At 46.0% G+C, this 23,825-nt stretch overlaps 1 protein-coding gene across 4 annotated transcripts; it reads left to right on the top strand.

The window, feature by feature from the left end:
* Positions 1-74: 74 nt before the first annotated feature.
* On the top strand, positions 75-23,774 carry IMMT (inner membrane mitochondrial protein). Of its 4 annotated transcripts, none has more exons than XM_075092133.1 (15): positions 75-229; positions 6,552-6,628; positions 7,046-7,235; positions 9,085-9,205; positions 9,855-9,935; positions 11,035-11,136; positions 13,841-13,977; positions 15,002-15,105; positions 16,660-16,795; positions 17,651-17,780; positions 18,955-18,969; positions 20,294-20,517; positions 21,784-21,915; positions 22,347-22,476; positions 22,816-23,774. In XM_075092133.1, exons 1-15 carry the CDS (start codon positions 185-187, stop codon positions 23,421-23,423), a joined length of 2,232 nt encoding a protein of 743 aa, XP_074948234.1. In that variant the 5' UTR covers positions 75-184; the 3' UTR covers positions 23,424-23,774. The 4 variants fall into 4 exon arrangements, with proteins under 4 accessions (XP_074948234.1, XP_074948235.1, XP_074948237.1 ...); XM_075092135.1 differs by lacking the exon at positions 75-229 and adding an exon at positions 862-1,233; XM_075092134.1 differs by lacking the exon at positions 18,955-18,969.
* Positions 23,775-23,825: the final 51 nt, after the last annotated feature.

The raw sequence follows: 23,825 nt of genomic DNA, 5'->3' as shown, positions 1-23,825 counted from the left end.
GCCCATCACTCTCCGCAGGGAGCGGCCACGCCCCTAGCAGAGCGGAAGCCCCAGTGGCCGCCGCGCATGCGCTCGGCCCTTCACTCTCAGTGGCGGGGCTGGGGGGGGGCGGAGCGGAGGCGGGCGGCATTGGGAGTCACCGCGCAGGGCGCCTTCCTGCAGCTCCGCCGCCGGCTCCGAGGCCATGCTGCGGGCGTGTCACAGAGCGGGGGTCGCCGTGGCCGCGCAGGTGAGCAGGGCAGCGCGCAGCCCTGGGGGAGCCCTGCGAGCTGTCCTCGCTGTTGTGTGCCCTCCGGCCGGTGGGGCCTGGCTGCCTGGCTCGCCAGGGACCGGACCAGGCCAGGCCGGGCCGGGCCTACCGACGGGGGCGAGCGCAGGCAGCCGGGCCGGAGTGGAGTGGGGGGGTTACGAGGCGCGGCGCGTCCTCTGACCGGGGCTCGCTCTTCTCTGAATGACTCCACACGCGTAGGCCGCGATTGGCTGCCCGGACTTTGAGTGGCGGCTGCGAGGGCCAACGGGACACCTGGGCGGGCGGTAAGCGGGCTCTATCGAACCGGGCGTACTACGAGTCCCGGCGTGCAGCACGCTCGTCCTGCGCGGGGCGGAGGGGAGCGCCGCCCGCAAGGCATGCTGGTCCTTGTAGTCCCCCGTGGGTGTCGCAGCAGGCGGTGGGGCGCGCCGTGGTGCCTGCCGGGGGATGTGGTCTCCTCGGCGCCCGGCCCGTCGCCGCCGCCTCGTCTCCCACCGCTCCCGGCCCCAGGGCAGCGGCGGGGGGCGGCGGCCGCAGCCCGGAGGGGCAGCAGGGCTCGGCGGCGGCACACGGCCGGCAGCCTCCTCCTCGCTGGCGGGGCCGTCGGGCCCGCTCGCCGGCGAGGAAGGACGTGACCTTGGGGCCCCTGCGGCGGCCCGGCCCGCCGCCTCGCAGCTCTCCCCCGGTTTGGCGGCAGCGGGTCCGGCCGTGCGGTTCATAACGGGGGTGCGGTGCTGAGAGGGACGAGTAGCCTCGGGTTTCGGGCGCGAGGGGCCCCGCGGTCCCGGGTGGCTGTGGCGGGGATCTCCAGCCCCCCAGGCAGGCACCAAGAGCAGGGAAGCTGTGATGCCGGGGGGAAGGTGCCCGTTGGGTGTATTTTCTGGGCCTTTGCCCTCCCTCATCGGTAGAAATTAGGGTGATGATATGTTACGGAGCCTTTTTAAAGCAGTCGGCCAACTTTAAGAAGCTACAAGGGTTTATAGGTGAGGGTGACTCTTCTGGTAAGACCCCAACTTGTATTTCAGGTGTCTGCTTAACAGTAATAAAAACATAATCTGATTAGATCACTTTTATATCCCGCTCTGCATGCCGGTGTTGGTTACTCTCTGTGCACACGGTTCAGCGAAGGACAAGGCGTGTGTTCAGCGCCCCCAGCTCTGTAGTCGAAAGGTAACCGCCCTAAAGCCAGCAACCTTTTCCACCGCAGCAGCTGATGTTTCCTCCGCTGCTTTATAAGGCTGGAGAGTTCTCTGGGCCAGGTCATTTGATGCCCACTAAAATAAGGCTCTGGGTTTGCAGGCTGGTGGAAGGTTTTAGATGGGAGTTGAGAAGACAGAAAACAGGCTTTCACAGATGTTTATCACTTAGGGCTATTTGCATGTAATCAGTCTCTAAAAGAACATGTCTAGAATGACTATACAGCCCTGGAAAAGCCAGTGTTGTGCTCCACAGCTCGGAAGTGTGCCTTTGGTCTGTAAATGTTCAGTGGAAGAACTGTGCAAACACAGAGGTGCCTCAGCGCTCTGGAGTCTGTTGTCTGTACCCTTCCTCTTTGTTTCCTTACTTCAAAAGCCAAAAAACCCCCTTTTTTTCCTCTCCTTCATCCCTACTCATGTTTTCTGATGAGACCGAATATGGTGGAGATTTAAGTTGGATGGCAAAAGTGTGTATGCAGTGACACTGTATTTTATGCATTTTGCTTCTTTTTATACATATGTGGGGAAACTTTGTGGCATACTGCAGTATATACAGGTGAAAACTGTTGTGGGTCCTGTGGGCTTTCAGCACCTAAAACTTGGTTCTGACTCTTGGTGGTAAGAGTCAGAAATTGGACTTCAATTTTTAATTATAGCGCCTGTTTTGCAAGAGGTGTAGAATTGCAGACTCTAATCAAGAAGCACTAACCTGATCTGAGATGGTACTAAGTGATTTTTCACAAGCAGTGAAGATTCCCATCATGGAAATAAGACCTGTTAAGGCTGTGAAAGGGTCGTCAGGCAGATGCTGATGCCATCAGGCCTGGAAAGGGCACCAGTGCAGCGACACCAGGATGTTCCATCTGTCTGTGCTGCCTGTTGCCTTGCTTGTAAGGGAGGGCGTCCTCGCTGCCTGCATCCTCCTGCCTGGGGGACCGCATTCAACAGGCATGTTCTTGCCGGAGCAGCAGCATTGGTTTATTCTCTGCTCCAGCTGTGGCGATCCCCAGGCAGCCACAATTGCACCATTTTTATATCTTATTATCCATCTTCCATTTTCTTGTCTTTAGTACCCCTTCAGCACTCTCATCCCTCTTTTTTAGACATGAGGCTGGGTGTGTCTCGTGTTTAGGAGTTTCTCTCGCCCTGTTCAGCTGGCTAAAGCTCAGGTCAGAGCCTTGGCGTCTTCCTGCAGACCTGATGGTGGCATTGTTGCGAGTGATGCCGCCTTGCGGGTACCTCGCTATTCAGCTGGTGAAACTTGGTTGTTTTGCTTTGGTACAGCCCAAAAAGGAATGTGTGTTTGGGGTTTTGTGTTTGTTTTTCTTGTTTGTTTTTGTGTTTTAATACTAGAAGTGGCAAGTTTTAACAATGTTTTTTTAATAATGGAAATAAACCCTTTTTACATATGTGTTACACGGAAGCTGACAGTGAGGCAAGTCTCTGCTTCTGTTTTGTGATGTTAAGATACTCCTTTACAGGTTAAAAAAAAATCCAGTTGTCTGAGAAGAGCTGGGCCTGGTCAGGACTGTGGGGTAACGGGTTGTTGATGATGCTCATTTGCTTGAGCAGACTGAGAGCTGGGAAGCAGAGGGTGGTTGGGTGGGGGGGGACGGGAACGGGACAGCAAAGCAACTGCTGCTCCCCTAAGCCAGAGCAGCGTGAAGGTCTGAGTACTGAAAATCCCAGTAGAGAGCTTGTGAGGTGGGGACTGGGAAAAATTTTATCCTCTCTTACTGTGAGCTTTGTGTGGGGAGGGTCAGTAGACTTGTTAACAAGTAAATTGAAGTTGTGGCTTTGAGAGAAGTAGGCAGCAATTTCATAAATGTTTTCAGCTACATGTGCAGTCCTGCAGAGAGGCTCTTCTTTCCTCAGCTGGAGTATTTTTGTAGTGTTCTTACTGAAAAGAAACAGAGGCCCTTTTGTAAAAAGGTATGATATTTGGCAGAAGTCTTGAACGACGGGAAATTAATTTGAGTTCTGTGGTCAGATATCCTTGTTATACCTAACCTCCATCATGATGAAGACGAACTTTCTCTGAAGTTTTTGGTTTGCTCTTTCTGCTTAAGTGCACAAATCCCATGTTCCAGAAAACAGTACGTGTCTTGCAAGCTTCATTCTGTGCAAATCCTGGGTCAAGGGGCTGGTGACTAGGAGAGGTTTAGCTGGGCCTGAATGGACACAGAGGATGGCGTGTCCTGTGTGTGGTTATTTTGAAGTTACGTGTGTTGTATAAGCCCGCAAAGCAGATTTTATAATTTTTAATTATGTTCTGCCATGCTGTGCCTATCCTGAGCACTTTGCCGGGGCGAGCTCACGTGGATAACCTCAAACGCCAGATTCACTGGGGCTCTTAATGTTAACCAGAGTGACGGTATGATGTGCCCTGCAAAGCGGTTCTCATGGTGATACAATAGTATGTAATGAATGTAAAATAACAAGCATTTAAGAATAAGGTGACACAAATTGCATGTAGAACTGCTGGAACAGGAGGAAGAAATGGCAACAGCTGCCCTGCAGCACCCTTGCTGCGGGGATCTGCGCTGTCTGCGCGATGCCTTATCCAAAGGATTTTCTTTGGCTTCTCTTCTGCAGAACAGCAAACGTCTTATTTCTGCCTTTTACAGGGCATAGCAATGCATGTGTGATGCATTTCTTCCAAATCATTTGAGGCATTATTACATATAGATAGCAGGGGTCTGAAAAATTACAAACTCCTGGAAATTATACAAAGGAGAGATTAGAAACTACTTGTAAATTTCCAAATTATGGTGATACAGCAAATATAAGCAAGATTATTATGATGGCCAAAAGAGAGCAATGCTGCTTTAAAAAATCAGTGATTTTTGTTTTGAGTTAATAGTGTATTTAGATGTGAGGGGAGGAGAGTTGGACTTGGGCTTCTGCTCATAAAACTTTTTGGTACTTAAAGATTTGTGGTTGTTTTCCTGGCCAGCTGTGGGAATTTCTGTTTGCGGCATCTTGAAAGAAAGAGTTGGTGGGGACTTGTTTTGGTTTTAGTTATCACTCCCATTGCTACGGGTACACTAGTGTGAGAGTCTGACCCCGCAGACCGAGCACCTGTGCTTCGGGTCCTCTCATCTTAAATAATGATGAATAAAAATGAGGATTTGGCTAATCATAGAACAGCCCAGCTTGGAAGGGACCTCAGAAGTTCATCTGGTCCAAAACCAATATTCCCTCCAAAAAACCCCTCCTGATGTACAGAGCACAAATGCTGAACAACAAGAAGCGAGCTTTCTCCTATAGCCTGCCAGCTCCCTAAGCGCAGCCTCTTCCAAAGCGCAGGAGCGGACGTGTTTGCTGAAGGTGGGTGCGGTGTTATTTGCCATCGCCAGGTGTGAGCAGGGTCTGTAGCCACTATGAAAGGGAATGTGGTGGCCCAGGTACCCAGGTGACCGTGGGGAGAGCCCCCAGGACCACCTAAAAGGCAAGTGCAGCCTGAGCAAGGCCGAGCGAGCGAGTTGCCTTAAGCTCCCTCTTGCTGTGGCGTAGGGTGGGACGAACTCCAGAAAGCCTGGCAAGGGGCTTGGCAGTGATGCTTTGGTCTTATTTCCACGTGAGTTTTAGGCAAAATAATGTAAACCCAGAGTGTTGGAAGGGACTGAAATTGAATGTATCAATAGAAAATATTCCCCCCACCCCTCCCATATTATTGGGTTGAGCTGTTTGCATAATGCTCGAAATATTTTGCTCACCCTGACCTTCATGGTGTAATAGGGACCTGTTGAGGCTCAGAAGCATGTCCAGCAGTTGATTACAAAATCATTTAAGAGGCTTTTTTTCGTTATGTTCTATTTGAAAGGGCTGGTGAAGCCTTGGTGCATGCTTCTGGGGCAGTTGAGACTAATAATCAAAAACATTACAGAATATATTTATTATTTTGTCTTCCATTCTATCCATTGTAAATGAGGAAATTGACTGTAGAACACAGCTAGGGCTGTGGAAGTCTCAGGGGTAAGAAGAGCACGTTTCCTGTTGCTGTACACATGCTCCTGTTACTAACTAAAATATTTTGGCTGCTGTTGTGGAAAGAATAAGAATTCAGTGTTCCTGCCTTTCCTCTGTAGGCTGTTGGGCAAGGATGGGACCTAAACCACAAGACTTGGGCTTGTTACTTATTGCCGTATGCAAAAGGAAATGGAGAAGTTTGTCTTCTGGGGGTATGTTGTAGTGAAGCATCTCCCAGTTTAATTAATATTTTTAATAAAAATGTTCTTGTTGCCCAGAATATCTCAATTCTGGGAAAAGTTCCTTTTGTGCCTTGTACACTGATTTCCCGCAAGTCCTGTATTTCCCTTTTAGCAATTCACATGTGGGGAAAAAAAAAAAACACCTGAGGGGGACAGGTTTTTTTCCCTTCTTCTGCATGCTAGAGTAGCTTAACCAGTCTTTCTGGTTAATCTTAGTTTTCAGCTAAAACCTAAAGAAGATAAAAATCTTGGATAACGTGATTTTTGTTATGTAGAATATAATGAAATATCACTCTCCATATAGTAATTTCATTTCTATTATAATCTGATGGCTATCTGGAAAGTAGATGCGTTGTTAGTTCTTTTGAAGAGTAAGTCTTGGTTTGGAAGCTCAAGGAGAACTGCTTGTATGTCTTCAGAAATAAATATTGTTTTAATCACTAAATATGGTTTTTAATATTTTAAATTATTTAAACAGCTGCTGTTGTCTTCAGCACTGCTGAGAGCTGAGCTGCTCTAGCACACGAGATTGTTGAAGAGAATCTGAACTAACACATTTGTACTGCCCAGACTGGAGGTCGGGAACATAAATAGGCAAAATAAATGCAGAAATAAGCTGGGGTGGATTTTTTTTTTTCCCTCTTCCTTGTTTTTCAAAATGCCTAGTTACTTCTTTAAAAGCCCTTAACCTACAAGCTGCATGTAAGAAAGGTCTCTCCTTCGTTTAGGTAAAACAGAGTCCAATGTCGCTGCTCCAGTGCCAGCTGCCGCTTTCCTTGGGAGGGCGTGCAAGGCATGGCGATGGAGCAAACAGCTCCCATTCTGCTGTTGAGGTGAAGAGACGTTTAAATGTGCTCACTGCTTAACTCTTGTCTCTTCCACCCCTTGCAGAATAGCCGCTGTGGGAGAGCGTCACTCCGTCCATTACGACTGTACCGTGGCTATGCTACCCCCCCGGGAGAGTCTGGGTACGTAGGAGGTTTTGGAGGGTGGAATTGGTTCTTCTGTGCATTGATCAAGAGGGAGTCTGCTCCTTAGTTTCACGTGAGAGCAAATTGGTGGTGGGGGTGTTTGTTGAATAACTTGTATTGTCATGGTTTTGTGTGTTCCTTGTTCTGTTCAGTAAGGTTTAAATGAAGCTAATCAAGATGATCAATATTTAGAAGGAAGGTTGTGGGTTGCTGTCCTATCTTTGGTTAGTCACGACCCGGGACGGTACCAGGGATTTGCTGGTGCTGAAGGTGGTTTAAAGTGGGTGCTGGGTTTGTTGGCGAGCTTCTGGAACAGAGCGGTTGTCCCCGGCTCTAAGCTAAAGACTTGGAATCTGTTTGACATTTGTCATATAATACAATTCACATAACTTTCACTCTCCTTCCCCCCGCCAGTGTCTCGGTAGGCAAAATCATCGGTGCAGGTGCCCTGTTTGTGGGTGGAGGAGTAGGTGGAACCGTCCTGTATGCCAGCTATGATCCGCAGTTCCGGGAGAGCGTAGAGAAGGCTGTTCCCTACTCCGATAAACTCTTTGAGATGGCACTAGGTCCTGCACCTCACACTGTACCAATGCCAAAGAAACCGGTAAGTGTTTCCCAGTCGCCCCCGCCCTTTCATTTTTCTTTTTTTTTTTTTTTAAAAGAGCATCTGCTCTTACTTTTCAAATTCCGATTAATTTTGCTGAGTGCTAAGAATTAAAAAAATTCTTAAATTAAGAAGGTTTAAGAATTATGAACCGAAGTTTGTAACTGTGCTGCCTAACAGTCCTGTTTGTATGTTTGCTATTATCTTGTGATTGTGGTCTGTGGGTTGTAAAACTTATTTTTTTGTAATAAAATAATCTAGTAGGATCCTAACTGAATAGCTGCTCTGCTTATTCTCAGAAATACATTTGGAAGAGAGAGGGGTGGGCAACATGTTGGAATTTAACTATTTTACTAGAGGCTTAGTGTAGTTAGAAATGCAGCAGGATTAGAAAAAAATTATTCTAAGCTGAACTTACTTTAAAGAGAACTCAGAACATTTTTGAATTAATAAAGACTTGAATGGTACAGGGCCATGCATAAGCATCATACTTTGAAATATTAGTGGTGTGGCCCAGCGGAATGGAAAGCCTGATACTGCCTTCCGCACAGCTCAGGAAATCAAATCTGGAAGTTTCTCTGTTCCTGCATCTGAAAGCAAACACTTCCCAGTTATCTAATAACGCTGAAAAGCTGCTCTGGCTGCTGTTGTCCTGAGCTTTCAGAAGCCTTTTGACCTTCAAGAAACCCAAAATATTTTTAATTGGAGTTAGAGAAAGCCGTTCTTAACAAATGTGAGAATATCAGTTGACCGAAACTGTATCTCTTCTGGTTTGGCTACATTTTACGTGTGATCGTCCAACCTCTTAATGCCTCCCAGGCACTGGTAAATTATACAAAGCACACTGGTCCGACGGCAAAGTTGTCTCCTGCCCAGTCATGGCTCTAACTCAGACGCTTTTATTATTGTCTTGTGGCTTTGCATGATGGATATTAACAGATTAGTATTGTAAAACCTTGCAATACCCTGTGCTTGAATACGTGTTTGTCTGCCGTTAACACCGGCATCTGAATCCTTTCAAAGGGAAATCAGTGACACCATGCAGGTCTGATTCCTCCATGCCTGTCAAAGGCACACCATGCCTGTGGCACCTCCTGTTCAGTGAAAACCGGATAAAATCATGTTTGTTCTTTTTAAATGTATCTTTAGTTATGCAGTTACCTCTCTTTAAAACAATCACATATAATTTCCACTACGAGTAGAAAAGGAATTGCCTGGAAACTGAGCGGGATGGGCGGGGTGACTCCCGTAAGTGTTGGTGGACAAAAAAATTACGATTGAGGGAGCGAGCGGTTGGATCGCTTACCTGAAAAACTGAAGCTGGGTAGGGAAGACTGATGGCCTAATTTTTTGTGACAATAAACACGCAAGAGGTGTGAAATGAAGAGGAGAAGTGTCAGCTGAATTAATGTAAGGTACCCTGCATGGACTAAATAATGTCCATGGGGAAATGATTGAAATCTGCTTTCTCGAGCCATTTCAGACCTTCATGTACTTGTGGTTTTTACAGTTTCTGCATTATCTGTAGTCTTCAAAATATTCAGAAGTGTTTGGAATGTTTGGGGCATGAAATGAGTTGCTTTTTGTGCATACCTTAATAAATATTTGTAGTGAAAACTGCCACTACTCTACCTTCAGTTTTGGAGAGGTGAAAATTTTAAAGATTCCTTCTAAATTAAAAATCAAGGCAAGAAGTTACATGGCCTTGCTACTGCTTTTATGTGTACCTTGAAGTTTAGATTGAGGATACAGTTGTCCGGACATGCAAGTGTTCTTTTCCATCATAATGGGATCGGTGGGACACAAGCCGTTCAGGAAAACTGATGATACTTATTTTTGATTTTTCTAGGTACAGCAAGGTCCGCTGAAGATCTCATCTGTAGCAGAAGTAATGAAAGAGTCTAAACAGCCTGCTCCCAAATCCCAGATGAGCAAAACAGAAGCTGTTGCTCCTTCAGAGGAAAAAGAAGGTAACTTTACAGACTGTCATGTAGAGAGAGGCAAAAGACCTATATCTACATGCTCTATGTAGATCTATATAATACATGCTGGGGTAGGTTAAAATAGTTGGGTGGAATGGTTGAAGATGTTATAATTTCTTAGAATTGATGTTATTTTCTTTGCAGTCATAACAATATTTGCCTAAAATGGCTTTAGCTGGGGTTTTTTTTGCTATTTTATAGGCAATTTTATTGTATAGAATATTTGGAATCTAAGATAAACAATGACTATCCTGCATGGTTTAGATACAAAACTCAGTAGGAAGAGCACTTTGGGTACTGGAGCCTCTCTGCTCGCAAGTGCAAGCAGCTTAATTTTGGCTAATTACTGAGCTACTGTAAAGCCAGATCAAATGGAACTGGTTTAGAGAGGAGCAGTTGTGACATCTTTTTATATTTACCTCTCATGGCCGTGTATGTGATACTCTTTTTCTGGAAATAAGAAGTCGGTGTCCAAATACTGCTTCTACAAGGTTTCTCAAATATTTCTACAGAAGAAAAAAATTTGTCTTTTATATATACACATATATATAAGTATAGCGTATATATAAGTAAGTATAGTTCTTCCATTATAGCACATCTATACTAACTGGTTTTGTTCTATAACTGTATTTAACAGCAGGCAAGGCTGCAGCACAGATCATCTCTGCAACAGGTGTAGCCATGTCGGTGCCAGCTCCGGGTACAGAGACTGAAGAAGGTGAAAAAGATCATATGAGCACAATGAAGAAAAACAAAACCCTGTAGCTTCGAGTGCATTAATTCTTACGTCTGTATTGGTATTTGTCAGTTTTTAAAGGCGTGATTCTTTACGCCTTTTGCAGAAGAAAACTTCCACTCTTCCACATTTTAACATACTAAGAAGCTGAGATTGGTACCTGGGACAGGTATAGGGGTGAATGCAAGAGGAAAGCCTGCCTTTATGCTGATCTGGAACTTGTACAGTCCAGTTTGCCTCTGCTCCTGGTGGCTTTCTGATTGCTCTTAAGAAAAGCGTGTCTCCCAGGGCCAGGTGAAGAAACTGCATTTATTGTTTAGCTCAACAAAAACCACTAGCTTCTGTATGGGGGCTTCTTTCAGCTGAGATAGTATTAATTTCTTTAGGTATGAAAACCGTTTGTAAAAGGTATGCCAGCAAGAAGAAAATGCCTCTTCAGAGTTAGCGTCAGCATTATTAAGGGTAACCGGGTAGTTCTTGTCGCAGCACAAGTCTGAGAGCTGAGAAGTCTGGGCTCTCTCCTCAGTTCCCATGCAGACTTGCTCTTGGTCTTGAGAAGAATTACTTAGCTCAGTGCTCACTCTAAAGGGCATTTTAAGTAGCTTCAGGCTAGGGAATAGAGTATAATCGTGATTCACCATAGGTCCCTCCCTAATCTTTCTTTACTTTGGCTGGACTCTCTAAGCTTGCCAAAGGAGAACTGAGGGGAAAAAAACCAAACCCAACATATATTGACTTAAATTTTAAACTTGGCTCCGTAAATGTTTTCCAGTTCTTGTTTTGCCTTTCACTGCTGAATCTTGTATATTTTTGTAACTAGTCAACATAAAATCTCCAGATGCATGTGAAGTATCTGTGCTGCTATTTTTAATTTTAAGAAGATTTGAGACTGGCCTTTATAGTTAAGAGTATAAAAAAAGCTTGAGGTAGTTTCAGCACAGCTTCATGCAGAAGTCAGATTTATAAAGTGATACTGACTATAAAAATCAGTTTTGAAAAGAAAGTTACTTGCCTGCAAGGAATCCATTTACTTATGTGGACTCTCCCCTAAAACAGTTTAACTCTTTTTACTTCTGAATAGGTAAAGAACATGAAGGCTCCCATGCCGTAAAAGAACGGTCTCCAGAAGAAGTTGCAGCCCGGCTTGCCCAGCAAGAGAAAGAGGAGCAAGAGAAGGTATCGGGTAAGTCCATACTGGTAGTTTTCCTATATGGGTTGGAGTTGTTTGGCTTGAGTTCTGAGTTCCTTTTGCACTTCTTTGTTGTTGTTCCTGTGTTGTCCCTGCAGAGTGAGTGGTGTTGAAGCTTCTTCCGCCCACTAAGAAGTAACTGATAGTCAAAGAATGATAGAAAATTTGGGGTTCAAATGGACCCCTGAGGTCTCTAGTCCACCCCCTTACTTGGAGAGTCAGGGCAGGTTGCTTGGGGCCGCCTCCCCTGGAGGTCTGAAGCTCTCTAAGGATGGAGATTGTTCTACCTCTCTGAGCAGCTTTGCCAGTGCTTCTTATGACAGAGAGCTTGATAGAATCATGGAATGGAAGGGACCTTTAGAGGCCGTCTAGCCCAACCCCCCTGCAGTGAGCAGGGACATTGTCAACCAGATCAGGTCACTCAGAGCCCCATCCAGACTGACCATGGATGTTTCCAGGGACGGGGCATCGACCACCTCCCTGGGCAACCTGGGCCAGGGTTTTACCACCCTCATTGTAAATTTCTTCCTTATATGCAGTCTAAATCTGCCCTCCTTTAGTTTCAAACCATCACCCTTGTCCTGTCACAATGTGCCTTGCTAAAGAGGTTGCCCCCATCCTCCCTAGAGTCCCCCTTTAAGCACTGGAAGGCTGCAATAAGGTCTCCCCGCAGCCTTCTCTTCTCCAGGCTGAACAACCCCAACTCTGAGCCTGGCCTTGTAGCAGAGGGGCTCCAGCCCTCAGATTGTTTTTGTGGCCGCCTCTGGACTTGTTCCAACAGGCCCATGCCCTTCCTGTGCTGAGGGCTCCAGGGCTGGACGCAGCGCTGCACTGGGGTCTCACCAGAGCAGAGGAGCAGAATCACCTCCCTCAACCTACTGGCCATGCTTTGTGTGATGCAGCCCAATTAAATTTTGATATGTCCAATTAATTTCTTTTGTTGACACTTGGATCTGTTGCCTCTTGCCCTTTCTTTGGGCACTTTTGAGAAGTCTGCTTCAGACTCTTCTGTGATGCTCCTTTAGATGTGGAAGGCATTAGTTACAATAGGCCTTTGGCTTCTCTTCTTTAGGCCAGAACAAGCCTCTCATCTGTGCCATGTACTCCCATCCTCTGACCATCTTAGTGCCCCTCCAGTGTTGGCCCCCCTGTATGTTTGTACCTTTCTTACACCAAGGCTCTCAAAATGAGACACCGTATTCCAGATGGAGTCTCGTAAGTGCCAGTTAGAGGGAAATCATTTTCACATGATCTGTGGGATGTGCTCTGGTGTGATGTAGCCCTGTTCATGGTCAGGACTCGCTGCTGCTGACCCGTGTGCAGGTTGCCATCTTCTGGGATCCCCAGTCCCTTGTCTACAGAGCTGTTGCCTGGACTTGTTCGGTGGTGGTTCAGGGATGGTATGTCAAGGCTCTGTGAAGAGTTGCGTATAGGTTCTGGGCTGGGAACTATGAGTTCTAACTCAGACTTATTAATTCAGCTGTATTACTGAGAGGTGGTCTGGCTTTTCTGGTGCCCCAAAACTCATGTCCTCCTTGTGTGTCTTGCTCAAAACAATGAGCTTTGCTTCCCCCTCACCCCCCACTTGGTTTACTAGATTTTTAAATACTTCTGGGCTGTTGTTTGGTCTTGGTTTGGCTGCAGCACGATTGTTTAAATCAGGAGTTTTGGGTCCTTTCCTGGTTTGCCTCAGGGAAAGCCAGAAAAATAGAGAAATGGGTTTTTGCATAGATAGTGTTCTGCTGTCTGGTATGTCCGATGGTGGAAGAGGTGCTGGTGCAGTGTGGTGCGCCTGCTCTGGTCTGTCCAACGCCTGCACACGTGAAACAGGATCTTGGCAGATGTGTCGACCACACGCAGACTTTCCTCGGAGTGCTTTGGTCCTGAGCCAGAGCCCAGGCCTTGGGCTGTCGTTGCACATGAGGGATGAGAAGGATGTACAAGTCTGGACTTAACGGGCTCAGAGGAGACATGTTGGTTGTGGCCTGCTGCCGCTTGCTGCTCTTCAGAACTTTGTGTGGTGTAGAAGAGCAACACGAACAGAAACAAGAGGCTTGGCATTAGTTGCCCTCTTCGTACAAGGACTTCTCTGCAAGTGAAGAAGTTAAAATGTTACATGAAAAAATCCAGAGGAGTATTTACTGGAAAGGTGGATTTACTTGCCCCAGTACTTAGAAATAAATCTCTGGCTCCAGAAAGGCAGGTATTGCTCACTCTGTCATTCTGGTTTGGTTTCTACTTGAATAATTCACAGCTCATTTGTGCTTCTATATCAATAGGAATAGTTGAGTCCACCGCCGCCTTGGTGAGGAAGAATAACTCTGCATTTGGAATATATCTTCCTTGGGGAAGATAGGAAAACTTACAATGGTTATTAAGAGGAAACAAATAACAAACGAAGATGGAAAATACCTATTGGTTTAAATGCCCCCTGCAGACACATGGCAGAGGTCTTCTGCTGAGCAGCTTTATTGCTGTAATGCAGACTTGCACCTCAGTCGTCCTCCTCGAAATAAGGACGGTGTTTTGGCAACCTTTCTTCTTCTTCTGTAGGCTGCGAGCGCAGTTCCCAAACTGACCATCTCTTTTGGGTCATAGAAAAAAACATATGGAGATGCAGAGAATGTAATATATCATTTTTACTAATTCTAAGGCTCTTTTATTTATAGATTGAGTTAATTCTTTCCCCCCCCCCCAGCCCTTGCAGCAACTCTAGAAGGAGCCCTAAGCACAACAGCTCGTATAACCCTCCAGGCGATCACTGCCCAGGAGTCTGCTGTGCAAGCAGTGAATGCCCATTCGCAAATACTGAAGGAGGCCATGGACAATTCTGAGGTAAACTGCACAAGTGGGGACAATTTTTTTTGTTTTGTATTGTATTCAGCAGAACTTTTAATTTCACAATTGGAGTTGGAAGCTTTTCTTGCAATGTCTTTTACTTTTTATCACAGTTTTAACTGATCTTTCCACTTATGAAACACGGTGTAGTTGAATAATACAGTAGCTTTGCTTTTGAATTTTGGCTTTGGTTCTGCCCCCCCCCCCCCCCCCCGCCCTAAATCCTTTAGTTCCCTTTTGCAAGAAGAAAAGCACAAGTTAATACATTGATAGTTTTCACCTTGTATTTTAATTCATTGTATTTTAATTCCCAAGCGCAGTTTTTACACAGATATAGTTCGGGTATCACACTGTCTGCCCTATAATTCCATTGAACCATTCCCTTTGCCAAAATCTTCTTGCTGGATTGTTCATTTCTTGTCTGGAATGAGCAGGGGATGTGTGAGTGATACCAGCTTGTGGTTCCGGTGTGCTGGTGCGGGGGGGGGTTTGCGTGGAACCACTGTTTCCTATTCACTTCTGGAGCAGAGAATGTAATTTAGTGGTTAATCAAACAAACAGGGGCATATGGGCAACTAAATGGGCACCTGAGTTTTATTCTAATAGAAACACAAGCATTTTGAGAGTTTGCTTTTAAGCTTAAGCATTAAGCTTACTTTAAAATTAAGGAACTTTATAAACTATTGTGGTATTTTAAGCATTAAGCTTAAAAGCAACTTTAAAGTATTACAGTACTTTAATACCTGTAGAGATTTCCCCCTAAAACATTGTGGCACCATACAGGGATCCTCACACAAGCTTGTCTGCGTGGACAAGTGGCTGTTGCTCAGGTGGAACAAAACATTAACAATCAAAAAAACCCCAAAACACTCAATGGAGGAATCGTTCGTAACACAAATGTTGCTCAGTTTGAGTGAAATGAGTGTAGCAACTTCTGACTCTTCTCAGGCTTTCATTTATTTTTGGTAACTGTTTTACTTCATGATTGTGGTGACCCTGATGAGGCATCTCTGCTTCTTAGGCTGCTGGGGAGAAAAAATCATCTCAGTGGCGCACTCTGGAGGAAGCGCTGAAGGATCGGAGGAGGGCAGTGGATGAAGCTGCTGATGCCCTGCTGAAAGCCAAGTTAGTTGCTTGTTCTTAAGGCTTATCGAGTGCTAAGTTCATGTTGCCCGTGCAGGGGCTGGCAGACACCAGATGAGTTTCTAGAAAGTGTGTGGTCACCCATGTTCATATTAAACTGATGCGTTTGTGCCAAATTAAAAAAAAGTTCATACACTAACAAGTATTTTAATTCTCAGCGTACATCTTAGGTGCTTGTGCATGTGGTGCTCACTGTACCAAAGAGTCTGAAACAGTCCTATTCTTTTTAAGAACTTGTTTCTCTCCTTAGTGCTTACATATAATGTTAGTAATTCCAAGTAAGATTAAAAAAAAATTCCATAATCCTTTTTATATTACTTTTGGCTAATTTTGTCAATATTAAACCCTATCGTAAGGACTCCATGACTGTACTCTCTGTGTAGTGAGTCAGTAACATCACTAGCTGCTTTTAGTTGTAACGAAAACTTAAACCTTACAGCATCATTTGGCAGTTCCATCTGTCAGCAGACTTGCTTTTGAGGTTAGATTTTTACTAAGTGTATGTGTAAGAACTTGCATTCTGAAGTGGAGCGCTGCTCGTAACCCAGGGTTCTGTTCGGGCCACGCTGATGGGCATTGAGCCTGGTGTGCGGGCGCATCGCGTAGGGATTATAGCAGCGAAAATAAGATGACAGACATATCTCCAAGTTGCCCTTGTAACGAGGACAGACGTGAATTTGGAAGCCCTTCTGATGTTTGAGGCCGAGAGGGCAACATCATCCTTGAAGTGCCACGGTTGCTATTTAAGTTACAAACTTCTCTTTGAAGTTGCTGTGCTGACTAAAAAGAGTTGGGAGGTGTAACTGAGGATTCAAAGAGTAAAACAAAGCTAACCCAAAGCCAGATGCACTAGCTTTCATTTTCTGTTGCTCTACTGGACGCCTTCGCTTTTATTTATTTACTTGTTTATTTATATTAAAGCTTGTTCCTTATTCCAGTGAGGTTGTTAGAAACCTCCATTGGTTTGAATGGGTTTGGGAAAGGAACGCTTTTTCACTTTTTCTGTGATTTCCAAATATTGCAATTAGAGGAAAGCGGTTTTTCCTTAATTACCAAAAACCACAAAAATCTATCTTCACAGAGCTCTGTAAACTTTCTCCTATCCTCGTTTATCTCCACCAGTCACCACGTCCAAAATGCTTCTGCAAGAGTAAGCGTCTGTGTTACGAGTATCAAGGAAACATTTTTATGCGATGGAAATGTCTGCCTTCTCATACTAACTTAGTTTTACTAATACTAACTCCTTTTAGTGAATTTTCTTTCATCTGCCCCCTCCAGCTAAGTACTAATTGCATTATAAATAATTCTCACTTGACATGGAAGAGAGACGCTGACATCTTTTGGTTTCAGGCTGTGGAAAAGAAATTCTTTAATGAGCGCATCTTTGCCATGTCGCTGGTAGATGGGAAGCGCCAGCGGAGGTCGCCAGTAGCTCTTCCCATAAATACAGACGGCATAAAGTAAACTTTTCTTTGGGCTTGTGTTGTAAGACCTGTACACGTTATAATTAGCAGCTGCTTCTCTCTCTCTCTCCAGAGAAGAGTTAGAGAAGATGAAAGGTATCATTGAGGATGCCAAGAAGTCTCAGATCGCAGGAGCCAAACCTCACATTATTGCTGCAGAAGAAAATCTTCATCATATGATCGTTGACTTGGACAATGTAGTGAAAAAGGTGATGAGTGCTTCCCAGGCGGTTTTCAGTTGCCAGGAGAGTAAGGACTGCTTGGCACCTGGTGCAGGCCTCCCGCTCCCAAGTCCTCTGTAGTAGGTTAAATATTTTTAAAGTGTAAATTCTGGTCTCTTTTTAGTTATGCGCAGCCTTTGAGCTGATTATATACCAGTGAGCAGTCGTGACAAGATCTCTGCAAGAACTTAAACTCTGTCCTGGAAGAGTGTCCAGCCAGTTTGAGTTGTGTCTGTCCTTCCTGTAGGCAACCTGTGATTATTTCCATTTGGTGCCGAGAGGAATTTACCATGAGGTTAGAGAGGAGTAAGAGCAAATTGTGCTAATCAATAATGAGCTTTACAGCTCAGAAGACTGAGGAAGAAATGTAAAGGTGACATTTATCTCCTTTGCAGCACAGCTGATAATTCCTCAGGTGCGTTTTGAGTGGAGAATTTAGCCTAATAGTGGGAATATCAGAGCTTACTGAGAGGGGGCAGCCATCGCGGGGCTGGCTCACCAGCCTATACGGTAGTTGAAAGCCGAGAAAAAGAGCTGGAGATCTTTAAAGATATAAACTGAGTTAAAAATATTCTTTTGGTTCTGTCTAGGCTACAGACTGGCTATCTAGTTAGAGTGTGCACGAGGAGAAATGGATTTGTGGTAGTTCCATCAAATAATTATTGTATACAAGAGGTTTGATAATCACAGGGTGGGGTTTTCTCTCCCCCAAGTGAGTGTGCTTTAGTTGGGCTGGAGGGTGATGATATCTGCCACTAACTTTGGACCTGGCTTTAAATTATGTATGCCTGTTTTCAACGTTTGCCTTGAAAAATAAACTGATGTAATTTTTGTTTGTTACAGGTTCAGGCAGCGCAATCTGAAGCCAAGATAGTAGCACAATACCATGAGCTTGTGGCTACAGCTAGAGAAGAGTTTCAGCGAGAGCTTGACAGCATCACCCCCGACGTACAGCCTGGCTGGAAGGGGCTGAGTAAGTCTCTCACTGCAGGGTTACTTGGTGCTTTGTTACATGCCAGTCACTCTGGTTTGTGGTGTTCTACCACTACAGCCATGGAACTGAATGCCCGGCGTCCTGTTTTCCATATTGTTTGGTTGGTTTGAAGTGAAAATGAGTTTACAGTTCAAATAAGTAATCTAAAGCGGGCGTTATGAAGAGGCTTTATTCCGTAAACTACCTGTGCTGTATTGGAAGTTCCAAAAATGTAGCTCTTGTATGATAAATATGATGTGGTTGTTAAAACCTCTCCTCCCTCCCCTGGTATTCCAGGAAGAGACCCAGGTCACTCCATATTTGGATCAAGTCTGTGTTGCTTGCTGAGCAAGCATTTGCCTGGTTGAGTCTCTGTGATTATAGGTATTACAATACCTCATTACTACAGAGTGGTAAAGAACTCCCTGAATTTCTCGATCATCACTGAAACGCTAGATACACTGAAAGGTAGAGTTCATTGTTCATACCCTACCTACCCCAGTATGTGTTATTTCTACGTTAAATCAAGTAACTTACCTCGCACGACAGCGGCTGCTGCGCAGAAGCCGTGAACGGACATCGTACGCTCAGTTTATGCCATTGCTGCTGCAGTTCTTTGCCTGAGATCTGAAATCTCATGAGCTGCCTTTCCTTGTGCAGGACAAAGGGAGAACGTCTTGGGGTTTGTGATTGCTGCCCTTCGGAGGGAGGAAAGGGAATCTCCTGGTAGCTTCTGTGCACCCAGTCTCAGACCAGAGTGACCTATGGAAGTACATAGGGACTTGTTAGGGTCCGCAGCCCTTGCTGCCGCCTGGGAAGTTGTTCCTTAACCAACTGCTTCTAAGGACCTAGAAATATCTGACTAAAATTTCCAGTGTCTTGTTGCACTTTTCTACTTCAAACTTGTATTCCTTGCTTTGGCTAAACTTCACGATCAATCTGTGGTTTTCCAAAGGTGATTTTAGTGCTTAGGATGTTTTGGGCTGCATGTTGCCTGTAATATAGAGAGACTTTTATACTAGACACACTGTTCTCCCTAAATTTCTGAAGTCTTGGACTCATGTTTAAGTCACTGCAGATAAGAAGCTCTTAGTCTTCTGTTTGACTTATGCATGACTGACTTGCTGTAGTGAACGTGTATTAACTTTTCCAACCTCTCCTCTTTCTGTTGCAGAGATAACTGACTTAGGTGAGTTCCTGTAACTTATTCTCATCTTGTGAACGTCATCTCTTCTCTCTGTTCTTTTTTATGTTTGTGTGGTACATCACTGTAAATTGCAGGCAGGACCAACAAAGGGGTGAAAAGTTGCATTCCTAAACCCGTTCAGGCTGAGGTATGCTTTGGGATCCTTTCCACTAGTTTTGCACATCTAGCTTAAACCACAAACTCTTTGTCTAGCAGCACTCCCCAGGTGAGTGTGAGGCTGGCTTGTGAAAGCCAGGTTTAAATTTCCTTTGTGAATTTAAGCTGGCTGATAACCGGCTGCTGAGACTCCAGTGAGAAACAGAAACCATGACCGGTTCCAGTTATGCTGTGTGATGGTGTTTGTCCTCACATGGGCCTGTCCCGCAGCCGGCCTGGCTTGAGAGCGCTGCTGGACACACCAGCTCCGGCTGCTGCCACTGAAACGCTGCGGGACTTGGCATGCTTGAAAAGCCACGTAGGGCCACCCCGAGCTGGGTCACCACAGCCAGATTCGTTGCACCGAGCCCTCCTGCACCAGCCCGATCTCCAGCACTCACCAGCAGGATGAATTTCACTTGCTTTGGACCCTGCAGGAATGCCTTCCCCAGTAGTCCAGGGTTTTCCATAGAGGCAATTTAGCTGGCAGCCGGTGCAAAACGAGCTGCAGCATTTTATGGAGCCTGTGCCATTCTCTGGTCACCAAATCTACAAATGCTGCAGACATAGCCTGTATCCTCCTCTCCCAGCAGAGAACCAGCAAACTCCTTAGCAGACACAGATGTAGTCGTGGCTCCTGCTCCTCTTGGAGTAGCCAAACCTGAACGGTACAAACTGGGGTACGAAATCTGGTTGGGAGGACTGCTGAAGAGGGCGTAATGCTGGCCGTCCCTCACAATGACTTTGGTGTTCTCAGTGTCAAATTGCTGTACGCTTGCACCCAGCTGGAGGTTTTGGTCAGCACCGGGGTTCTACGTGTCCTGCTGCTCTGTGTGCTGTCACGGGGGAGAGTACGTGTGGCGTAAAGAAAGAAACAGAGTTGCCAACAATCTCCTCCAATTCAGTTGTGACATGAAGAGCGGAGTGTAAATAATAGCTGTGAATCACTTCAAAGAAACTGAGATAATTCCTCTCCTAGAGAGAAGGTGCTCACTGGTAGGCACGGCTCAGAAAGTGGTACTGGGCGGGCGTTAGCACAGGTCAAGGGCTTGAAGCACTCAGAAACTTTTCATCAACCACGTGGAGCCTTAGAGTGCTGGAGTGGGAGGTGGGCAAGCACCGTGGCAGCAGTTGCCCCGCAGACTTCCCTAAAGCCCTGTGTTTTCTTTAGCTGGCCAGTTATCGACGGACGACTTAAATTCTCTCATTGCGCATGCCCATCGTCGCATCGACCAGTTAAACAAGGAGCTGGCGGAGCAGCGAGTGAGGGAACAGCAGCATATCGATTCGGCCCTGGAGAAGCAGAAACTTGAAGATAAAAAAGCATTTGAGGCAGCCGTGGCCAAAGCGCTCGAGCATCACAAAAGTGAGATTGAAATAGAACAGGAAAAGAAGGTAAAGTGGTGTAACGTGCCTGTTGGGGTCTCTGGCTCAGAAGGGATGTGAAGAGCTAGAGGATGTGCACAGAAGAGCAACGGGGATGTTCTGAATGGTGGGAGACTTCAGATAGGGCGAGCCCCAGGGTAAGCGTGGAAAGGTGGTGTTGAGCAAGGAAACTTTGGCACAGTTAGAGCGGTAAAATCGTACAGCGGGACAGGGAGTGGCTTCTTCCCGTTCCTGTCTGCTGATGGAGGTGGGATTACTGGGTCAGAGTAAGTGATCTGACCCAGCAGGACCATTGCAGGGCTATGTGGCCCCTCCATCCTGCTTCCAGGAGGTGCTTCTGTGTCCTTCCGCTCTTTGCCAGTGGTTTGGGATTTGATTTCTTTCAAAAAGATGATGAAAACTCAGAATTTTCATGCTTTAGAAATGAAGCAAGTGCAACTTAGAAACACAGGGATTTGGGCACTGGAGGTTTTATCATTTGAGATGCCGTATTGCAGGCAGAGGCTTCAGCCAAGTACCCCTGCTGTTCCCAGCTCTGCCTCTGAAAGCGAGATCAAACACTGGCCGTTAGTGGGAAAACTTGCATTGACTTGAGGGGTGCTAAGGAGTTCACCTGTAGCCTGTTAATTCAAAGTACTGCAGTGACAGGTATTAATTTAGAACTCTTCAAAAGGTGCTTTAACTATCATCTTCACATTTAATGGAAGGTTGGAAATTACACACTCCTTTAAAAAAAAAAAAAAAAACAAACAAAAACCCAAAACCAACAGAAAATAAAAAAGCTGTTCACCTGCTCCTAAATAAACCAACACCAGGCACCCGTGTGCCAGCGCGCCCTCCCTAAAGTGGCTGTGTTACACAAGATGAGGTAGAAGGGGTATTCCCATTTTATTAAACTGTGCCTGACTCAGACAGCATTACATCATGTAGGGAAAGGTAAAATACGTTTTGTTTGGAAACTGGTTTATAAACGCTGGAGTGTTTAGTTTGTGTTACTGTATTTTTTAATATAATATTTTGATAACTGTGCTAAGTACCCAGTGAGCGTAATCACCCGTTACACACATTGTGGACAGTGAAGCTGTTCTTTAATGGCCTTTGGAAAAGGCTCAGCTATAAAAATGGACCTCGGCAGCTTTTTAAGATGAAACATGGGCTCTGTCAATGCTGCTCCTGTAAAACGTAGCCTAGGTGATGGCTGAGGATATGATCACACACCTTGTGACAAGCAGCTGAAAAATAGCGGTGCAGTAACCACCACTCGTGTGCGTACAGGTTGAAGAAGTGCGAGAGGTGATGGAGAGCGAAATGAGGACCCAGCTGCGGCGGCAGGCTGCGGCCCACACCGACCACCTGAGAGACGTTCTCAAGATCCAGGAGCAGGAACTAAAGGTGGAGTTTGAGCAGGTAAGGGGGGGAGAGAGAGGAGTCCCCAAAGGAACTGGGGGGATATTTGAACCGTGGCGAAGCGCGAGAGTCCTGAAGCATCTTCCAGGAGACTGAAATGTGGGCTAGGGAGGGAAGCCTGCTCAGCTTGAAGAGGTGGGATGAAGTGCCTGAATGTGTAGGTTTTATTAAGACTTGTCGTAAAAGCTTTTGCTGTAGACGAGGAATTTGTGACAGTTGCAAGTGCAGTAACTGTTAAATTCACTCTAAGGCTTCTTACTGGTGTATTGTATTTACTATATGTATTGTCCCTAGCAATTTTATTGTAGCTATGTCCCTAGAAGATATTCTAGACTGTCCCTAGCAGATTTCTAAAAATGTATCTTAAAAATCAGGTAAATATAATTAAACAGCTGGTTCTGGGCTGATCTATGCATCTCCTTCTGTTTCAGAACTTATCTGAGAAACTCAGTGAACAAGAAATGCAGTTCAGACGCCTTACTCAGGAACAGCTCGACAACTTCACCTTGGATATAAACACTGCCTATGCCAGACTGAAAGGAATAGAGCAAGCAGTTGAGAGTGAGCACTGAAATCACATTTCTTTAAGGACTAAAGCCATGATCCCATTAGGGTACCCTAACCTGTTAGGCTGGGTGCCTAAACCCAGGCTTAGGCACGCAGCTCGTGGGCCTGGATTTGCCGCACTGCTGAGCACCCAGCAAATCCCAGCTGCACGAGTCCAAAGCCGTCACCTTGTTCTGACCCTAAACTGTGGAACAGACTGGCTTTGAGGCCAAACGCCGAGGGGGCGGCTGCTTTTGAAAGCAGGGTGTTCAGAGGCTTTTGCTGCTTGTGTTCAAAACCTCTTCCCATATGCGTGCCCCTAGCTGAGGGTCCTTTTCTTGGCTTATTTTGCAGGTCATGCAGTAGCAGAAGAGGAAGCCAGAAAGGCCCATCAGCTGTGGCTTTCTGTCGAGGCGCTCAAATATTGCATGAAAACAGCCTCTGGGGACAGTCCCACAGAGCCCCTGGAGAGCGCGGTGAAGGCCATCAAAGCCAGCTGCTCCGACAACGCGTTCACAGAAACCTTAACGGCAGCTCTCCCTCAGGAGTCCCTGACGCGGGGGGTGTACAGCGAAGAGGCCCTCAGGGCGCGCTTCTACACAGTCCAAAAACTGGCCAAAAGAGTGGCGATGATCGACGAAACGAGAAACAGCTTGTATCAATACTTCCTGTCTTACCTGCAGTCGCTGCTTGTGTTTCACCCCCAGCAGCTGAAGCCACCGGCTGAGCTCACTCCCGACGACCTCGACACGTTTAAATTACTGTCTTATGCTTCCTATTGCATTGAACACGGAGATCTGGAGCTGGCGGCTAAATTTGTCAACCAGTTAAGAGGAGAGTCCAGGAGGGTGGCGCACGACTGGCTGACCGAAGCGCGAACGACCCTAGAAACAAAACAAATCGTGGATATCTTGACAGCGTACGCCAGCGCTGTGGGGTTAGGAACAACTCAAGTGCAGTGAGCCAGGATTGTAGCTTCGGAGGCAGTTCAGCGGTTGTTTGTGTCGGAAAGAAATCCTATGATCTCCTAGGGGTCGCAAACCAAGCTGTTGGCGGGGGCTGGAGGCGTTAAATCAAACCACGGGTACCGTTTTGTCTCCTTGCACTGTGTTTAACTTCACGACCGGTTTGTATGTGTGTCGGGTTTGAGTTACCGTGACAACCAACTTCAGGAAACTTCTCTACAATTTGTGTAAGAATGTTGTCTCCCCATCTTACCAAGCGGGCTTGTGATCCAACCAAATAATGTCTGTAACCTCCCATTAACGATTTGCCACTCTGTCAGCTGAATAAAACAAGAATTCAACCACTTCCTCCTGCTCTTCGGTCTCCTATTTAAACACCAAGTGCAGCTGGGCAGTACA

Source organism: Phalacrocorax aristotelis, chromosome 4 (genome assembly GCF_949628215.1).
Source record: "Phalacrocorax aristotelis chromosome 4, bGulAri2.1, whole genome shotgun sequence".
Taxonomy (NCBI): Eukaryota; Metazoa; Chordata; class Aves; order Suliformes; family Phalacrocoracidae; genus Phalacrocorax; species Phalacrocorax aristotelis.
Note: the sequence above shows the minus strand (reverse complement) of the source record. Positions and strands in the feature narration are given on the sequence as shown.